Genomic DNA, 18,420 nt, shown 5'->3' with positions numbered 1-18,420 from the left:
TTAAATAAATTATGAGGAATAGAAGTGCCATGAGAGTTGGGAATAGATTGAAAGGGCCCAAGGGTGGAAACAAGGAGACCAGTCAGAAGGCCAATGTAATAATCCGGGTAAGAAAGATAGTCTGTGCTGGTCACATAATCAGGCTGCAAGAAAATAGATTAAGGATGCAGATGCTGACACAGATATATAAAATCACATAGAGAGCACATTTTATTGACAACTGAATATATAAGATATAGAAAGTGGATAATATTAATTATGCAAAGCCTTTTAGCATTTACATAAAATTATTTCAACAAGTTTTGTAGATTTTGTGCTATGTAATCAGTGACTACAGCAAACAATTAAACTCACTTAGCACTACTTCAGTTAAAAGTATCAGCTTTAAATGCAGACACACACACAATTAATCAATCAATCAAACACAATTTTTCAAACACAGAAAATCACTAAGTAATTTACAAAATAAACACAGCTTTCAAAAATAGCATTAAGGCAGTTAGGTTAAAAAGCCATCGTGTGGCACACCTGGATAGCTCAGTCAGTTAGTGTTTGAGCATCTGACTCTTGATTTTGGCTCAAGTCATGATCTCATGTTTGTGAGATGGAGCCCCATATGGGGCTCAGTGCTGGCAGAATGGACCCTACTTGGTATTCTCTCTCTCTCTCTCTCTCTTTCTCTGTCCCTCCCTTCTCTCTCTCTCTCTCTCTCTCTCTCTCTCCCTCTCTCTCTCTCTCTCTCTCTCCTCTCTCAAAATAAAATAAACTTTAAAAAAACCATCACTTGAAACTGTTTAGCTTAGATTCAGGAAACATCAGCAAACTTGAGAATTTTAAGAAAGACCACCATATTTTGGATAGGACTACTTCACAGTTAACACCAGTGACATCACAAAAGTGTCATTCCATGTTGTAAGGCAATGACTTCCTTACTAGTTTGGACTCTGGCTTTATAGTTCTAAAAAGACAGGCCAGCATAAATGGGCCAAAAATATGATTTTTTTCTGATTCAAATTTAAAATGTAGAAACACTAATACAACGTTAGAACTTTCATCAATTAGTCAAGAGGCCAAGTTACCCCAGTAACTTCCCTGAAATACCAAAGGTAATACGGTTTGCTTCTCATGAAAGGTAGCACTGGGCCACAGTCCTGTTTCTCTCATGACCTAGCAGTGTTCAAGTTGAGCTCTCTGGCTTCCCACGGATTCAGTTTCTTCAGCTACAGAGTTGAAAGAGTTTGGCTACAATGGCCTATGAGGCACTTATCCACTTGAAAAGAAATTAAGTCAGCTTGGGACTCCCTGCTATGGGAAGCCATTTAAGGTAGAGTAAGAAGAAAATTTTTTTAAAGGTAGATAGACTTTCTTTTTTTCTATCTTGGAAATACTACCATTCAGAACATCTACACTGCTGTTCAGAAAATATTTTGCTCATGGAATGTTAATCTAATGACTGATACTCTTTAAAAGTCTGGGAATGAGGCATTGAACAACAAAAATGTTTAAAAACTTGAAAGGGTTTGTCATATTTGGAGTAAAAAAAAATGGCATACCTCTGCCAGTTAGAGTACCCTTTGAATTTTTGAATTTTAAGAGCTAAGACTCTGAGTAGAGGAGAACAATGACTGAGAGATCACATGATTTGAGCCATTCTGTTTGATATATAATTGATGCTCACCAATTGAAAAGGAAATGCCTTGATACACTATCAAGAAACCAAAGTTAATGAAAATGGATTCTCACAGAAAAGATGATTCCTGCCCCCAAACCACACCAAAACACGTTGTCTCAAATGAATAGAACAGAAATAAATAAGGCCCTCATAACTGAAAATGGTTCTATTTCCTCAGCATCTTGTCGCCCCTCCCATGGTGCAGGTACATGTTGCCCTAGTCTAACTGGTTCTTCTTTTCTGTCACCATCACAGGACTCCTCTGGAAGTTTCTAGCTGAATGTTGTTCCAGGTAACTTACAAATCCTTCTTGTCTCAAAGTTACAAGGAAAGTCATTCCAGCCCCATTTGTCTTCGACATTAATAAGGACAACACAGTTTTCTTCTTGATAGTTGTTGGGTTCACCTTCATGCCAGAATCTAAAGTGGAAAAAAAAAAATATATATATATGTATGTATTTATTTACATGTATAGTTGTGTGTGTATGCATGTGTGTAGATCAGGAGGCATGCAGAGAAAATGCCTCTGGTGAAAAAGTTAAAGCTGCCCTCTCTAATAGAAATATTGTAGCTTATTAGTGATACATCATGCTCTACTCTGAGCAAGCATGTTGGTATCAGGATGCTTCGGCCCAAATGAATTCTCCTTGCTATCTTCTCATCTTTACCTAGAAAGTTTTCACCCCCAGTCAATATACTCACAAAATTTTGGGGTCAAACGGTGTCTCATCCACCCACAACCACTGGCCTTCGTGGTTCTCATCTGAAAGTCCCAGGAAATACGAAAAGCGTCTATCCAACAATTGAACAATAAAGTTCTGCATAAAAATGAAAACTTTTGTAAGTATATTTGCATTTGTCATTTCCTTGCTGTCACAGTAAGAAAAGTGGGGCAAGGTCAGGTGGATTACTCGCTAAGCATGGAAGCTGTCATCAGACAGATCTGCTTTCAATGCTGCCTCCACCCGTATATTGTACCATGTTCACAAGTGCTTTACCCTCACCAAACTCAAGATTTCTCATCTCCAAAATGGACGACTCTACCACTGCACAAAGTTACTGTGAAGATTAAGTGAGATCATACTCGCAAATCACTTAGCACAATGCTTAACAGGATAGGATTTTTTTTTAACCTTTTGTTTTTAAAATGGTCTCTTTCATTGCTTGTGTATTAAACTAAGTTTCATTTTATTCAGAGCGTGAGTGAACCTGTGGATTATAAAGCCATGGGAACAGAATTCTCCAGGAAACCCCCTCCCAAAGAAAAGAGTCGAATAGGACTTACGGTACATCTATGGAAGTATATTACATGAGGAAATAAATTTGTTCTTAAAAAACAATTAAACTTAAGAACTGTTTTTCCTTTAGGATTACAACCATACAGCTAAATTATTTTTCCTATGCTTCATCCTGAGAAGCAATTTCAGTCTTGATTAACCATTCATTTATTCACTTACTTACCAGATGTGTATCAGGTCCTACCCAGTATGCCTAGCGCTGTGCAAAACTTTGGAGATGCAGAGACGAGGAAAGCATGGCCCCAGCCCTCTTCCGATGAAAAGGGGCAGTGAACGGATAACCTCCCAGTTAACACTAGTGAAGCAAGAGCCATGATCACACAATACACAAAGTACCACGGAAGTATCTCCACACTAGAACGGGGAGGATAAAGTAGGGAAGGTGGTCAGGGTCGCTTTCTGGAGGAAATAATACATGAATCAAGTACAGAAAGCACAGAAGCTGGCCAGATGCAGAAAAATGAGGAAGGAAGAGGAAACCAATGAAGCAAAGGCATGGAGACAGAGCAGAGAAATTCCTCTTTCTCTGCAAAGAGATTCAAACCCTTAGAGAGACTGACGTGAGCCTGCCAGCATACCTGCTCCGCTTCTGTGCTGATGGCGGCCAGATGAGCCCCCATGCCCGTGCAGTTCGTCTCGCTCTCGCCCCAGGTGTGGTTGTCATTCAGAGGTAAGTAGCAGCTGGACCGGAAGGATCTCCAGCCAGTAGGACAGCAATTCCAGGTGCTTCCTCATGAGGAAATGGACATGAAAATTACTTACAAGGAGTATTTCATCTGTAACAGATTGCATAGCTTTTCCGCCAACTATCCAGTTAATATTTTGGGAAATAATATCGTGATTACCAACATCATCTTATTCCACCTTTAAAAAAAAAATCCCCAAAATCACATTCTAAGTATTCTCTAAACAAAAGTATCAGAATATCACATAATGACTATGAGAAAATTACAAGATATTCCCTTAAAGACATCATCACTTTTCCATGTCACTAAATGTATCCTCTAGAACAGAGCCTTTTGCAGAAAATTTTATCTAAAGTGGGTAAAGAACCTACTAGAACTTTCAAGCATTTCCATTTTACAAATTCTAGAATAATGAAAGAGATAAAGCCCCTTCAGCAAAGTTGTATATTCTAGGAGGAAACAGTCCTTAAGTTGTGTCTGAATCAAAAAAAAAAAAAAATGGAATTAAATTAATGTTATGTTTTGGATGACAAAAATGGACCCTAAGTGTATTGTTCTATTCTCCAGTTAATCAAATGATTACAGTCATATGAAATCTGTGTCTATTTATTAATGTTCATCCTTGTACCAGATACTCATGGCTTTTAATCTCTCCTGGTTTACTATAGATTCCTTTAAATCAGAGTATGGGGGCACCTGAGTGGCTCAGTCAGTTGAGCATCTGACTTCAGCTCAGGTCATGATCTCACAGCTTGTGAGTTCAAGCCCTGCATCAGGGTCTATGCTGAGAACTCTGAGCCTGGAGCCTGCTTCAGATTCTGTGTCTCCGTCTGTCTCGGTTCCTCCCCCACTTGCACTCGAGTGTGTGCTTTCTCTCTCTCAAAAATAAATAAACACTAAAAAAAATTTTAAATCAGATTATGAACCTGAATGGAAATGGAAGTAAGACAGAAATTCTCCTATGCCCTTTGCTATCTGTACCTTTCTGTTTTGATTCCTCTCTGGTGCATGTTATCTTCGTGTAATACTCTGGTAACTTGAACATTCCCATGCTTCTCTTGCAGTGTATAAAGTTGTGATAAGTCACTGTCAAGGGGGAAAACAAGTTAGTTTTCTCTTCCTGTATAACCACTTAATTAGGGAAATGGGGACAGGTCACTCTGACCTTTCTCTTCGCCTAAGAGTTAAGATAACTACTCCCTTTTCTTACTACGCAGCTCCTTTGTTCCAGCTCTGGGTGAACTGGCTGAAAGAAATTGCCAAAAATTAATTTATTTTATGATCATATTATCCATTTTGTGCTTTATAGGAGGAGTCCTGCAAGCCTTTGTTTTTTCTCAGACTCTGTGTTAGGATGGAAATTTTTAGTAAACACAGGGATCATTTTGCCAAGTTTTATGAGCCTTATACATTTATTTACCTTTTAAATATTTTTACTTTGAAACATAACCAATTGCAGAGAAGTGAAAAACGCAAATGTAGACTTTATCACATTATGTAAAGTGCACACTCCAGGTAACAACAACCTGGCTTAAGAAACACAACAGTGCCACCACCCCACATGGCCTTCACATTCCAAAACAACCCACTTTCGGTCTCTTAAAGGTAACTATGCCATGGCTTTTCAAGTAATCATTTTGTGCTTTCCCTCGCAATTGTACCACTTAATAACATATCCCTAAGCCATACAGATCAGATTTGCCTGCTTTTTGAACTTTATATAAAGAAACTCCTAAAATATGTGCTTTTTCCGTTCTGTCGTTTGCTCAGTGCTATTTCTGAAATTTGTCTATATTGTCACATGCAACTATAATCGATTAATTTTTACTACTATAAGGTGATCTGCTGTCTTAGTGCACTAAAATGTACTTATATATTCTTCTTCTGGTAAACTGATGCACTGCTTCTCGTTTTTGACTCCTGCGAAGTATACCACCTGGAGCATTTTTGACCATGCATCCTAGAGCACATAAGCATGCATTTCTGTAGAATGATATATGCCTAGGAGTGGAATTGCTGGTAATAAGATATGTATACTGCCAACTATGACAGTGGCAAACTTTTCCTAAGTGGTTGAACTGCTCTACGCTCTCGCTAGCAGTAATTCATTGGAGGTCCAGTTGCTCCAAACCACCAAAAGCCGACAGCGCCAGACTTTTAAATTGTTGCCATCCTGGTATGTTTGCAAAGGTATTGCATTGTGAGTTGAATTTGCATTTCCCTGAAAACTAATGACCTTGACCTTTTTTATGTGTTCATTAGACATTTTAGGCTTTCTTTTCTATCACATCTATTCAAAGTTTTGCCATTTTTCTGCTGCATTATCAGTATTTTTTCCTATTGATTTGAAAGTATTGTTTATATATACTGTACACTAAATTTTTTATCAGATTTTTTATTCATTAAAAACACCTTCTCCAATGACTGATTTCTTTCTTGGTATTTTTGTTGTAGGGTCATTTTTACTTCAATATAATATAATTGGTCAATATTTTCTTCATTGCTAGCACACGTTGTGACTTGTTTAAGAAATCATTCCCGGGGTGCCTGGGTGACTGGCTCAGTTGGTTAAGTGTCTAACTTTGGCTCAGGTCATGATCTCACAGTTCGTGGGTTTGAGCCCTGTGTTGAGCTCTGTGTTGACAGCTTGGAGCCTGGAGCTTGCCTTGGATTCTGTGTCTCCCTCTCTCTCTATGCCTTGCCTGCTCTCTCTCTCTCTCTCTCTCTCTCTCAAAAATAAACATTAAAAAAATTTAAAGATTAAAAAAAGAAACCATTCCCCACCTTGAGATATGAACATATTCTCCATTTATCTTCTAAAAAGCTTTATTGATTTGCCTTTCACGTTTTGGCCAATAATCCACCTTGGGTTGGTTTTGTACATTATATAAGACAGGAGACTGATTTTACTTTTTTAATAAGGATGATCAATTGTCCTGTAGCACATTAATTGACCAGATCTGTCCTTTCTCTATTACTGCAATATCCCTTCTGTTTTATACAGAGTTCATACAGGCAGGATCTGTAACTAAGCTCTCTTTACCTTTCCTCTGCTCTGTTCATTCATACTTGCACCTATGCTATATTACTGTAATTATAAGAACTTTATACGAGGTCTCGCTATTAGAAAGAAATCTTTCAACTGCTCTTCTTTTCAAAGCCAGACTACAGTCCATCAGAAAGTTGGGCCTTTGCTGGTTACTCTTTACTGATAACATGCAGCCCTTGAAATCTCAGTAAAAAATGGGGTATAATTATTATAGTCACCACCCTTCATATGTACGGAAAAGGGTCTAACTTCCATTTTCCATTCCCTTACACAAGACAGCACCATCAAAGAATAGAAGGTTAAATACAGGACAAAGCTCTGGATTTTAAATTCAAGACACTGAAAAGCATTATGAATTGAAATGCTGGAGGAAAACCAAGGTAAAAAAAAAAAAAGGCTTACAGTAACTATGAAAGTTGTTTGGGAGGGGCACCTGGGTAGCTCAGTTAGCTGAGCATCTGACCTCGGCTCGGGTCATGATCTCATGATTCATGGGTTTGAGCTACTGAGACCTCAGCCTGCTTCAGATTCTGTGCCTCCCTCTCTCTCTGACCCTCCCCCCTTTCTCTCTCTCTCTCTCTATAAAATAAATAACCATTAAACATTTTTTAAAGTTGTTTGGAAAATAATTCACAAAGAGTTCCATTTCTGGTAATAACTTACCCAAACAATTTGCAATAAAACAAGCACTGAGGAGTGAGATGAAAAAAATAGCAAGGGCCCAAGGGATCAGGTGGGAATGCTGGCCTCTTTCTACAAGGATAAAAAGAGAGATAAATAGATTGTCTTCTCAGCCACAAGAACTAAGGAATATACTTTACTGAGGAAAAAGCTAAATATGAGATCACTCAAAATATTTTAGATCTAGCAGAGAACTTAAAGATTTCCTCCTGGACTCGAATGCTGAGAACAAAGTGAGGGCTGAAGAGAGAGGGGGAAAGGGGACGGGGTGGGGGGTGATGGTCATGGAGAGGGACACTTGTGGGGAAGAGCACTGGGGGTTATATGGAAACCAACTTGGCAATAAACTATTTAAAATTTTTAAATAAATAAACATTTAAAATTTTTTTAAAAGGAAAAAAATATTTCCTCCTGCATAAATTTGCTTTAGAGCTTACTTACACATAAGCATTACATTACTTATACATTTTACACACATAAAAATGTAAAGATTTTTTTTGAAGAGGAAAAGCTTTTTATAAGCAAGACACAAAACCCCAAAATCATAAAAAACTGATAGTTTGGGTCCATAAAAGTTTAAACATGTATAAAACACAAATAATGTTAAAAAATAAGAACCATACGAAAGAAAATTTTGTCACAATATTATTGTCTACACTGTATAGTCAATTCAAAAGTCAATTCAAAAACTGAGCAAAACCTGGATCAGGATATTTGCAGAAAACTTAATTTTCTGAAATTATAAATGGCCATTAAACAAAAAAAGATGCTCAACGAAATGTAAACTAAAATATAATGGAATACTTTTTCACATATGAGATTTTTAGAAGAAAACAAAAAATTAGCGTTGGTAGGGTTGGGGAGGGAAATAAACTCTCTTGGTGAGGAAATAAATGTGGTTGCTGAACTATAAATTAGAAAGCCTTTAGACAGACCAAGTTAGCAGCATTTATCAGTTTTTAAATGCATTACATTTGCCGCGAAATTTTCAGTTCTAGAGACTTGTCTTATAAAAATAACTCAACTTATTTATAAGAAAGGATGTTCATTGCAATACCAGAACCAGAAGCCACCACTTGATTTGCATATGAGTAAATTCTAAATTATGATGAGTCTCTATGATGGAATTCTACACAGTGATTAAAATAATCGTATATATCAGTAGGTATCAATAGAAAAAGTTTTCAAGACATATTGTTACATAAAACGGTATGTTTCAGGACCAGTGTACAGAGCACAAAGCTCCCATTGATGTTTGCCATGCTGGGGTTGATGAGGTGAAGCAAAACATTAATTTTAAAATTATATACTTCTGCATTTGCTCTATTTCTCAAAAAATATTATTTAATATTTTTTAAAAATTTTAAAGGTTTTTTTATTTATTTTTGAAAGAAAGAGAGAAACGATGTGAGCAGGGGAGTGTCAGAGAGAGAGGGAGACACAGAATCCGAAGCAGACTCCAGGCTCTGAGCGGGGCTCGAACCCATGAACCACGAGATCATGGCCTGAGACCAAGTCGGATGCTTAACCGACTGAGACACCCAGGCGCCCCTATTTAATATTCTTATAATGCAAATACATTGTGACAGTTAAATACAGCATAAAATGGGATAAAGTCAGAGCCCCTGGTAAACTGAAAGGCTTAGTCATCGTGTTTTGTAGATCTTCCTTCTTCCTTTTGCCTTTAAAAGAGTCTTCCTGAATTACTCTTTCTTCCCATCTTATTTTTCTTTTATATACTTTATCCCCTCTCTTGGCCCAACTTGCATTTCATAAAGAAGTTGCTCTTACCCAAAATATTTGAATCTATCTATGACCTTACTCTTCACCAAAGTCATTGTTATTTCCTTTAACGTCCTCCTCCTCCTCATCTTCAATCTTCACAACTATTACTTTGTTAATTCATATTCTTAAATCCTAGTCCTAATTCTGGGATACGTGGGTGGCTCAGTGGGTTAAGCATCTGACTCCTGATCTTGGCTCATGTCATGATCTCATGGCTCATGAGTTTGAGCCCCTAGTTGGGCTCTGTGCTGATAGCACAGAGCCTGCTTGGGATTCTGTCTCTCTCCCTCTCTCTCTGCCCTGCCCTCACTTGCTCATTCTCTCTCTCTCTCAGAATAAATAAACTTTAAAAAAATCTTAGTCATAATTACATTGTCTTTTTCAAATTGAAAGGAGAGAATGTACTCACGTTTATTTTGAGGTTCTTGGCCCATTGTGTGTTAACAGTCTTCTTTTTCAGTGGTTGGGAGAAACAGAAATCTCTGATATTTTTCTGCAAGGATGTATTCCTGTGGGTAAAGGAGTATACTCTCAGAAATACTTGAGAGTGAACATTAATCTTACTTATTTTGGGTAAGATCAGAAAGCTCCCTATATAAAAAAAAAAATAAGTCAAAAGAAGAAGTCTTTTCAAAGACAGGGGACATAGAGCAAAGACAAAAGGAAATTGGGAAAGCAACACCCAAAAACAGTCAGTAGGAATTTCCATAAGTATGTTGAGATCACTAGATAAGTGTGTCATGTGAAATTTTTGAATTTGTTTTTCTTTAAATAGTTTATTACCAAGTTGGTTTCCATATAACACCAGTGCTCTTCCCCACAAGTGTCCCTCTTTATGACCATCACCCCCTTCCCCTCCTTCTACAGCCCTCAGTTTGTTTTCAGCAATTCAGGAGTCTCTCGTGATTTGCTTCACTTCCTCTCCCTAACTCTTTCCCCCTCTTCCCCTTCCCACGGTCCCCTGTTATGTTTCTCCTGTTAGACCTATGAATGAAAACATACGCTATCTGTCCTTCTCTAGGCCTGACTTATTTCTCTTAGCATGATACCCTCGAGGTTCATCCACATTGCTATATGCGCCCCACATCTTCTTTATCCATTTATTAGTTGATGGACATTTTGGCTCTTTCCAGCAAAGTTGCAGGGTACAAAATCAATGTATAGAAATCAGTTGCATTTTTATACACCAATAATGAACCAACAGAAAGAGAAATCAAGAAACTGCTCCCATTCACAATCGCACGAAAAACCATCAAATACCTAGGAATAAACCTAACCAAAGTTGTAAAAGACCTGTATGATGAAAACTATAGAAAGCTTATAAAAGAAATTGAAGAAGACACAAAGAAATGAAAAAACATTCCGTGCTCATGGATCAGAAGAATAAACATTGTTAAAATGGCATTATTACCGAAAGCAATCTACACATTCAATGCAATCCCCATCAAAATTGCACCAGCATTCTTCTCAAAGCTAGAACAAACTATCCTCAAATTCGTATGGAACCACAAAAGACCCTGAATAGCCAAAGTAATATTGAAGAAGAAAACCAAAACTGGAGGCATCACAATCCCACACTTTAGCTTCTACTACAAAGCTGTCATCATCAAGACAGTATGGTATTGGCACAAAAACAGACACATAGACCAATGAAATAGAATAGAGAGCCCAGAACTGGAGCCACAAATGTATGGCCAATTAATCTTTGACAAAGCAGGAGAGAGTATCTCAATTTGTTTTTATTCATTCAAACAAAAAGTTTAGCAATGCCCCCAAAAGAATCATTATTATGTCTTATAAAAATGTAATAAACGTTTCCTCATCTCTCTTTTTTTTTTAAAGGCAGTTACATGTTTGAGGTAAATTCTCCCCTACGAAGTTCTCTGAGCTCAGTGAGCTGTGTATAGGATGGCAAAAGGCAATGTGTGCGATGAGCTAAAGCTTTGAATGTACACAGTGTATGTGTGCTGTATGTAAAGACACAGGAAATTTTGTTTTGAAGTTGAGGAATGGATGATGGAGCCGTTGATTAATTCCCCAAATCTTCCTAGATGACAGAAAATAAGTTCATGAAGGCAAAGGAAAAAGAAATGTAACATTCTGTGATAGAGATGCCATCACGGTCTCTGGCTTCATTTACAGTACTGTCATGGACTGAATGTTTATGTCCCCTTCTACACATGCTGGCATCATTCCAGCCTCTAGAACTGTAAAAAATAAATGTCTGTCGCTTAAGCCACCAATCTATGGTATTTTGTTACAGCAGCCTGAGATCACAAAAACAAGTATCTAGCAGCTTAGAGATCTTTCTTAAATTCTAGCATCCAAAATATGGCCATCCACCTGCATTCTTCCTTAAGCTACAATATTACTTTAAGTATATATACATACCCATATACATACACATATTCATATACATAGTACTTATATATTTAGTGATCTTGAATGAAATACTACTTTGCTATGTTAAGTTGGGAGCTGAAGGGAGTAAAATTATAAATTTGACAACACATAGTTTTCAACGCTGCCACCACCAAAAGGATTCCCCCAGCAACAACAGTATATACCCACAAACTCTCAGAAGCAAACCTAGAAACTAGACTACTGTCTAAAGTAATATGTGTTCTCTTTTTTAAAGTTTTGTTTATTTTGAGAGAGAAGGAGGGAGAAACCTGCATGCATGTGAGCAGGGTGGGGGCAGAGAGAAAGGGAGAGAGAGAATCCCAAGCAGGCTCTGTGCTGGCAGTGCAGAGCCCAATTCGGGGCTCAAACCCATGAATCATGAGATTATGACTTGAGCCAAGATCAGGATTTGGATGCTTAAACGACTGAGACACCCACAAGTCCCAATATGTGTTCTTTATTAAAAGGATCTAGGAGTCCAATGGGGTGCCTGGGTAGCTCAGTAGATTAAGTGTCCGACTTCAGCTCAGATCTTGCTCTCATGGTTCATGAGTTTGAGGCCCACACTGGGGCTCTGTGCTGAGAGCTCAGAGCCTGGGGCCTGCTTCAGATTCTGTGTCTCCCTCTCTCTCTCTGTCCCTCCCATGTTCACACCTTGTATGTATTTCTCTCTCATAAATAAATATATATTTAAAAAATTTTTAAAGACTTGGTAGTCCTAGAAGATATATAAACCCCTCCTAGGGCAGGAAAAATAAAGTACAACTGGCATACCCTGTGCTCCCAGAAAACAAACATGATTTCAAACACATGAGAGGTATTCTGCTTTAGAAAGTTTCGTGAGCTGAATGAAAAGTTGTGTCCATATAGCTAAGATCATGAAAAGACAACGTGAAAAATGAGCAAATGTTGTGTTAACCTTTGTTTTGGAGTTGAGAAAGAGGTAGTAGAGCGCAATTAAACTCCAAGATTTTCCTAGATAAGACAAAGCAAGGGGTTTTTTTCTTTCTTTTTTAAAGTTTTAAAAATTTTTTTATTTTTAATTTTTTATTTATAGTTTATTGTCAAGTTAGTTTCCATATAACACCCAGTGCTCCTCCCCACAAGTGTCCTCCTTCATGACCATCACCCTGCTTCTCCTTCCCCCTCCCCCTTCAGCCCTCAGTTTGTTCTCAGTGTTTAAGAGTCTCTCATGATTTACCTCCCTCCCTCTCCGCAGCTCTTTCTCCCCCTTCCCATGGTCCTCTGTCAGGTAAAGCAAGATTGTTAAGGCAAGGGAAGAGGAAGTGTGAACTCCTGTGGAAAAGACACAATCTTTATCACAGAAAAACTGTATTGAAAGGCAAAGCATTTGGACCACCTGAGCGACTCAGTCAGTTGGACGTCCAACTCTTGGTCATATGACCAGCTCAGGTCATATCCCAGAGTCATGGGATCAAGCCTCATGTTGAGATTCATGCTCAGCGTGGAGCCTGCTTGGGATTCTCTCTCTCTCTCTCTCTCTCTCTCTCTCTCTCTCTCTCTCTCTCTCCCCCCCCCATTTGCCCCTCTCCTCCACTCATGCTCTCTCACACTCTCTAAAACAAAATTAAATTAAAATAATTTTTTTTTAAAAAGTAAAGCAGTTTACTTGCAAGGACTCTAAGGCAAGTTTAAACAATTTCTGTAGAAATGTAATTTATTTTTATTATGATGGTTGATTAGAACTACCTGAATGTATACAAGTTTATGAATATCACAATGATCCAAAAGGAAATAATTTACATTTATAATATAAAATATGAATAAATATTATTGTCTTATTTATTTTAAAAAATTTTGCCCATAGCCTTATTTATGTTTAATTGACTTTAGGAAACAAAGGTTTTATTATGATACATACATTAATACATATGTTTGTTTCTTCCTGTAAGAATGGGCTGAGGAGGGAGGGGGGAAGGGGAAGGGGGTGACTGCCATGGAGGGGGGCACTTGTGGGGAACAGCACTGGTTGTAATGTGAAAACCAACTTGGCAATAAACTATTTAAATTTTAAAAATTATATATAATTGGAAAAATAAATAAACAACTAAATAAATAAGTAAAAATAACTGTTCTTCCTTTTTTCTACCATGGATATAAAAATATAAAATTTACTAACCTGAAAAAAAAAGTTTACATTTCTAAGCACAGGTATTTCCTTGCTTTGTTTATAAAACTAAATAATAGATACCAGAAGCTGTAAGACAAGAAATCTTGTAAAAAAAAAACAAAACATTTCTTTACAGCAACAGGAGGGACCAAAGTGCACCTGTTGTTATATTTAATAGCCAGGTAAAAAGGGAACCCAAGAGTTCATCAGTACAAAGGAGCTGAGTAAGTAGAGGACTCACAGTGTGCTGCAAAACCATGAACTAGTCACACAGAACTAAGTGAAAGAACTCACAGCATAGACTCACTTATATCCTAGAAGGTAAAACTCCAACATGGACTTCCTGATTAAAAAAATAAGGACTACATGGTTTTGGAATTAAACTAACAGATGTAGCCAGTGAGTTATATAACACTAGCCAGCAAGATAGTAGAGGCACAATATTTCTGGGGGAGACACCTGGTTGCCAAAAAACAAACCATATGAAAAGTACAGACTAAAATAAACTGATGTCACAAGTAAAGGGAATGAACATAATTATTGGGTTTCCATTCAAAATGGTGGCTCGAGTGGTTCCTGAAACTCCTATGGAAACACCAACTCTATAGCTACCTGTGGCATAAATCCCTCTGAAAGAAATCCAGACAGGAGTTGAGTGACTCCTGCACATTAGGCAAGTGGGAAAAAACCAAAATGGGTAGGCAAGGCTGAGACACACTCTCACCATAAACCCCATCCTTGGTACTGCACTGTGCAATCAGGAGGGAATGCACAACTACGAGCCTCTCTTGAAAGAGCAAAGAGTTTGGACTCAACACCTAGTGCCCCAGCCTTTAAGACTTATACATGAGGGGATAGGCCCCCAAAGTACTTATCTCCGAAAGTGAATGGGGCTTGTATCCAGGGGACCCCAAGACTATAGCAAAGAAAAAGGTGTCTTAAAATTTCTTAAAATTTTTTATATTTATTTATTTTTGAGAAAGAGAGAGTACAAGGGAGGGGCAGAGAAAGGGAGACAGAGGATCCAAAGTAGACTCAGTGCTGAGAGTAAAGAGCCCAATATGGGGCTCAAACTCACAAACCAAGAGATCATGACCTGAGCTGAAGTCAGATGCCCAACTGAGACACTCAAGCACCCCACTAAGTAACTGTTCTTTTTTTTTTAATTCTTAACATTTATTTATTATTGAGAGACAGAGACAGAGCATGAACAAGGGAAGGGCAGAGAGAGAGGGAGACAAGAATCCGAAGCAGGCTCCAGGCTCTGAGCTATCAGCACAGAGCCTAACACAGGGCTCAAACTTGCAAACTGCAAGATCATGACCTGAGCCAAAGTCCACCACTTAACCGACTGAGCCACCCAGGCATCCTGAAACAGTTCTTGATGGGCTCTTGAGGACCTGTGTGGCTATCTCCCCAGGACTCAGCACAGAGACAGTGCACAGAAAGAACTAGCTTCCAGTCTTTCCATGAAAGAAAACTACTTGCATCCTTAAAAGCTGCTGCTTACGGGTCCAGCTTTCAATTGGCTTGCATCTAAGTGCTGAGATCCTCCCTTTTGAGACACTGACAGGTCTTGGTACACCCTCAACTACTAGGACCCAATAAGAACAAAAGAGACAACTGGGACAATCACAAAGATTTGAGAGGCCATCAAGGGCCAAGGTTGGGCTAAACAATAGAGCCCATCTCCTGCATGATGCCACTCCACCAAGACTGGTAGGAAAGGCTACCAGAAACCAATGCAGAGCCAAGGAAAATGAAGAAACAGGAGAAACACTAAAAAGAACAAGGTAAAACTCCAGAAATAGACCTTAATGAAACATATAAGTGATTTACCTAAAAAAGAGGTCAAAATAGTGGTCTTATAAATGCTCACCAAGGTCAGGAGAATAATGAATGAATACAGAGAGATTTTCAACAAGGAGATATAAAATATAAGTACCAAACAGAAATTACAGAGCTGAGAATACAATAATTGATCTAAAAGGAACATCAATTGAAATTATACAATTAGAAGAGCAGAAAGGAAAAAGAATGAAAAGAAAGAAAGAAAGTCTATGGGAAACATAAACAGAAATTACAGAGCTGAGAATACAATAATTGATCTAAAAGGAACATCAATTGAAATTATACAGTTAGAAGAGCAGAAAGGAAAAAGAATGAAAAGAAAGAAAGAAAGTCTATGGGAGGTCTGAGACACCATCAAAAGAAAGAATGTATGCATTACTGGAGTCTCAGAAGGAGAGGGAGAAAGGAGTAGAAAACCTATTTTAAAAAATAATGGCTGAGGGGCACCTGGATGGCTAAGTCAGTTAAGCGTCTAACTCTTACTTTTGCTTAGGTCGTGATCTCACAGTTTATGAGATTGAGCTCCTGGTGGGGCTGTGCACTGATAGCATGTAACCTGCTTAGAATTCTCTCTCTATTGCTCTCTGTCTGCCCCTTCCCTGCTCATGCTCTCTATCTCTCTCTCAAAATAAAAAATAAACTTAAAAGTAAGAAGAAAGAAGAAAGAAAATAAGAAAGAAAGAAAGAGGCTGAGAATTTCTTAAATATGGGGAGATATTTGGACATCTGAATTCATGAAGCTAATAGGACACCTCAGAATTTCAATCCAAAACAATCTTTCCTAAGATCTATAATAATAAAGTTGTCTGAAATGAAAGACAAAGAAATTTTTAAGACAGCCAAGAGAAAGAAACTCTGACAAACAACGGAACCTCCATAATCCTATCAGCGGATTTTTCACCAGATACCTTACAGGCCAGGAAAGTATAGGGTGATTTATTCAAAGCAGTCAAAGAAACTGCCAAACAGGAATTCTTTACCCAGCAAGTTTGGCCCTAAGAATTAAAGGCAAAATAAAAATTCCTGCCTGCCCTTCCTCCCCAATCCTCCCCACCCCCCATGAGGGGTGCCTGGGTGTCTCAGTCGTTTAAGTATCCAACTTTGCCTCAGGTCATGATCTCCCAGTCCATGGGTTCAAGACCTGCATCCGGCTCTGTGCTGACAGTTCAGAGCCTGGAGCCAGCTTCAGGTTCTGTGCTTCCCTCTTTCTGTGTTCTTCCCCCACTCATACTCTGTCTCTCCCTCAAAAATAAATTAAAACATTAAAAAATTTTTTCAAAAAATCTGAGGGAATTCATCACCACTAAATCTGTATTACAAGCAACGTTGAAACAAACTCTTCAAACTGCAACAAAGCAATGCTAACCGATAACATGAAAACATGCCACACACTGGTAATTGCAAGCATAAAGTCAGATTTGGAATATCCTAATATTATAATATGGTGATGTGCTATTTAATGCTAGGATAAAGGTCAGAGACCAAAGTATTTAAAAATAGCTATAACTTAAACAACTTGTTAATAGATGGAGACACAATAAAAATGTAAATGGGACATCAAAAACATAAAAAGGGGGAGAGTAAAAGATGGAGTTTTGGTATGCAAGCAAAGTTAAATTATTACCAGCATAAAATAGACTGTTATATCCACAAGATGTTTTATGTAAACCTCATGGGAACCACAAAGTAAAAATCTATTATAAATACCCTAAGATACGGAGAGAGGAAACAAAGAACACCACCACAGAAAACCATTGATTTGCAAAGGAAGGCAGTAAGAAAGGAAGAAAAGGAAAGAAAACCACCAAACAGCCAGAAAACAATTAAGAAGATATTACCAAGTCCTCTCCTATCAATAACTACTCTAATTATTAATGAGTTGAATTCTCCAATCAAAGGCATAGAATGGCTGGATGATTAAAAACAAAGCAACAAGACCCGACTATATGCTGACTACAAGAGACTCACCTCAGCTCAAAAAATATACAGAGATTCAAAGGGAAGCAATGGCAAAAGATACTCCAAGAAAGCAAAAACAAAAAGTATCTATCCTAATATAAGACCCTTAAAAGACCCAAAAATAGAAAACTCCTAGAAAGAAACATAGGGATATAACACCTTGACATTGGTGTCAGCAATGTTTTCCTTCCTGGCTAGGGGAGCAAAAGTGCAAGCTGCAAAAGCAAAGATAAATAAGTGTGACTACATCAAACTTAAAAGCTTTGTGCATTTTTAAAAGTTTATTTCTTTATTTTGAGAGAGAGAGCACACACTGTGTGAGTGGAGGAGGGGCAGAGAGAGAATCCCAAGCAGGCTCCACACCACAGCTCAGAAGCTGATATAGGGCTTGAACTCAAGAACCATGAGATCATGACCTGAGCAGAGATCAAGAGTTAGACACATAACCGACTGTGCCACCCAGGAACCCTGCTTTCTGCTTTTTAAGAAAGATTTTTTTTCCATATGTGCAAAAATATTTGTTAATAAAATGAAAAGGTAACCTACAGAATGGAAGAAAATATTTATAAATCACATGTAGGGAATTAATATCTAAAGTATGTAAAGAATTAATACAACTCAATAGCAAAACAACAACACCAAAACAAAATGAAAAAAAAAAACCACCCTAACAACCAGACTTAAAAATGGGTTGAGGAAGTGAATAGACAGTTTCCAAAGAAGACATATAAATGGCCAACAGGCACATGAAAAGGTGCTTGACATCACTAATCATCAGGGAAATGCAAATCAAAAGCACAATGAGATATTACCTCACACCTGTTAAAATGATTGTATCAAGAAGACAAGAGCTATCAAGTGTTGAGAAGGATTTGGTGAAAAGGGAATCCTAGTGCACTGTTGGC

At 37.9% G+C, this 18,420-nt stretch overlaps 1 protein-coding gene and 1 long non-coding RNA gene across 5 annotated transcripts in view; one reads left to right on the top strand and one right to left on the bottom strand.

The window, feature by feature from the left end:
- Positions 1-1,817: 1,817 nt before the first annotated feature.
- LOC115303893 lies at positions 1,818-3,012 on the top strand. Its single transcript, XR_003914283.1, has 2 exons — positions 1,818-1,964; positions 2,869-3,012. It is a non-coding gene; the product is annotated as an uncharacterized LOC115303893 (long non-coding RNA).
- The window catches only part of LOC115303890 (C-type lectin domain family 4 member D-like), a 32,337-nt gene continuing 15,734 nt past the window's right edge, over positions 1,818-18,420 (bottom strand). Inside the window, exons 1-7 of one of the 4 annotated variants that reach the window (XM_029953864.1) lie at positions 9,955-9,985; positions 9,581-9,680; positions 7,369-7,458; positions 4,638-4,742; positions 3,549-3,700; positions 2,375-2,490; positions 1,818-2,092 (exon numbers count right to left, since the gene is read on the bottom strand). In XM_029953864.1, the coding sequence (XP_029809724.1) occupies positions 1,945-2,092; positions 2,375-2,490; positions 3,549-3,700; positions 4,638-4,742; positions 7,369-7,458; positions 9,581-9,605 (636 nt within the window). In that variant the 5' untranslated portion in view covers positions 9,606-9,680; positions 9,955-9,985 and the 3' untranslated portion in view covers positions 1,818-1,944. Of the gene's footprint in view, positions 2,093-2,374; positions 2,491-3,548; positions 3,701-4,637; positions 4,743-7,368; positions 7,459-9,580; positions 9,681-9,954; positions 9,986-18,420 lie in introns of those variants that run through there. The other 3 variants (XM_029953863.1, XM_029953866.1, XM_029953865.1) reach the window with 3 other exon arrangements.

The sequence above is a fragment of the Suricata suricatta genome, chromosome 10 (genome assembly GCF_006229205.1).
Source record: "Suricata suricatta isolate VVHF042 chromosome 10, meerkat_22Aug2017_6uvM2_HiC, whole genome shotgun sequence".
Taxonomy (NCBI): Eukaryota; Metazoa; Chordata; class Mammalia; order Carnivora; family Herpestidae; genus Suricata; species Suricata suricatta.
Note: the sequence above shows the minus strand (reverse complement) of the source record. Positions and strands in the feature narration are given on the sequence as shown.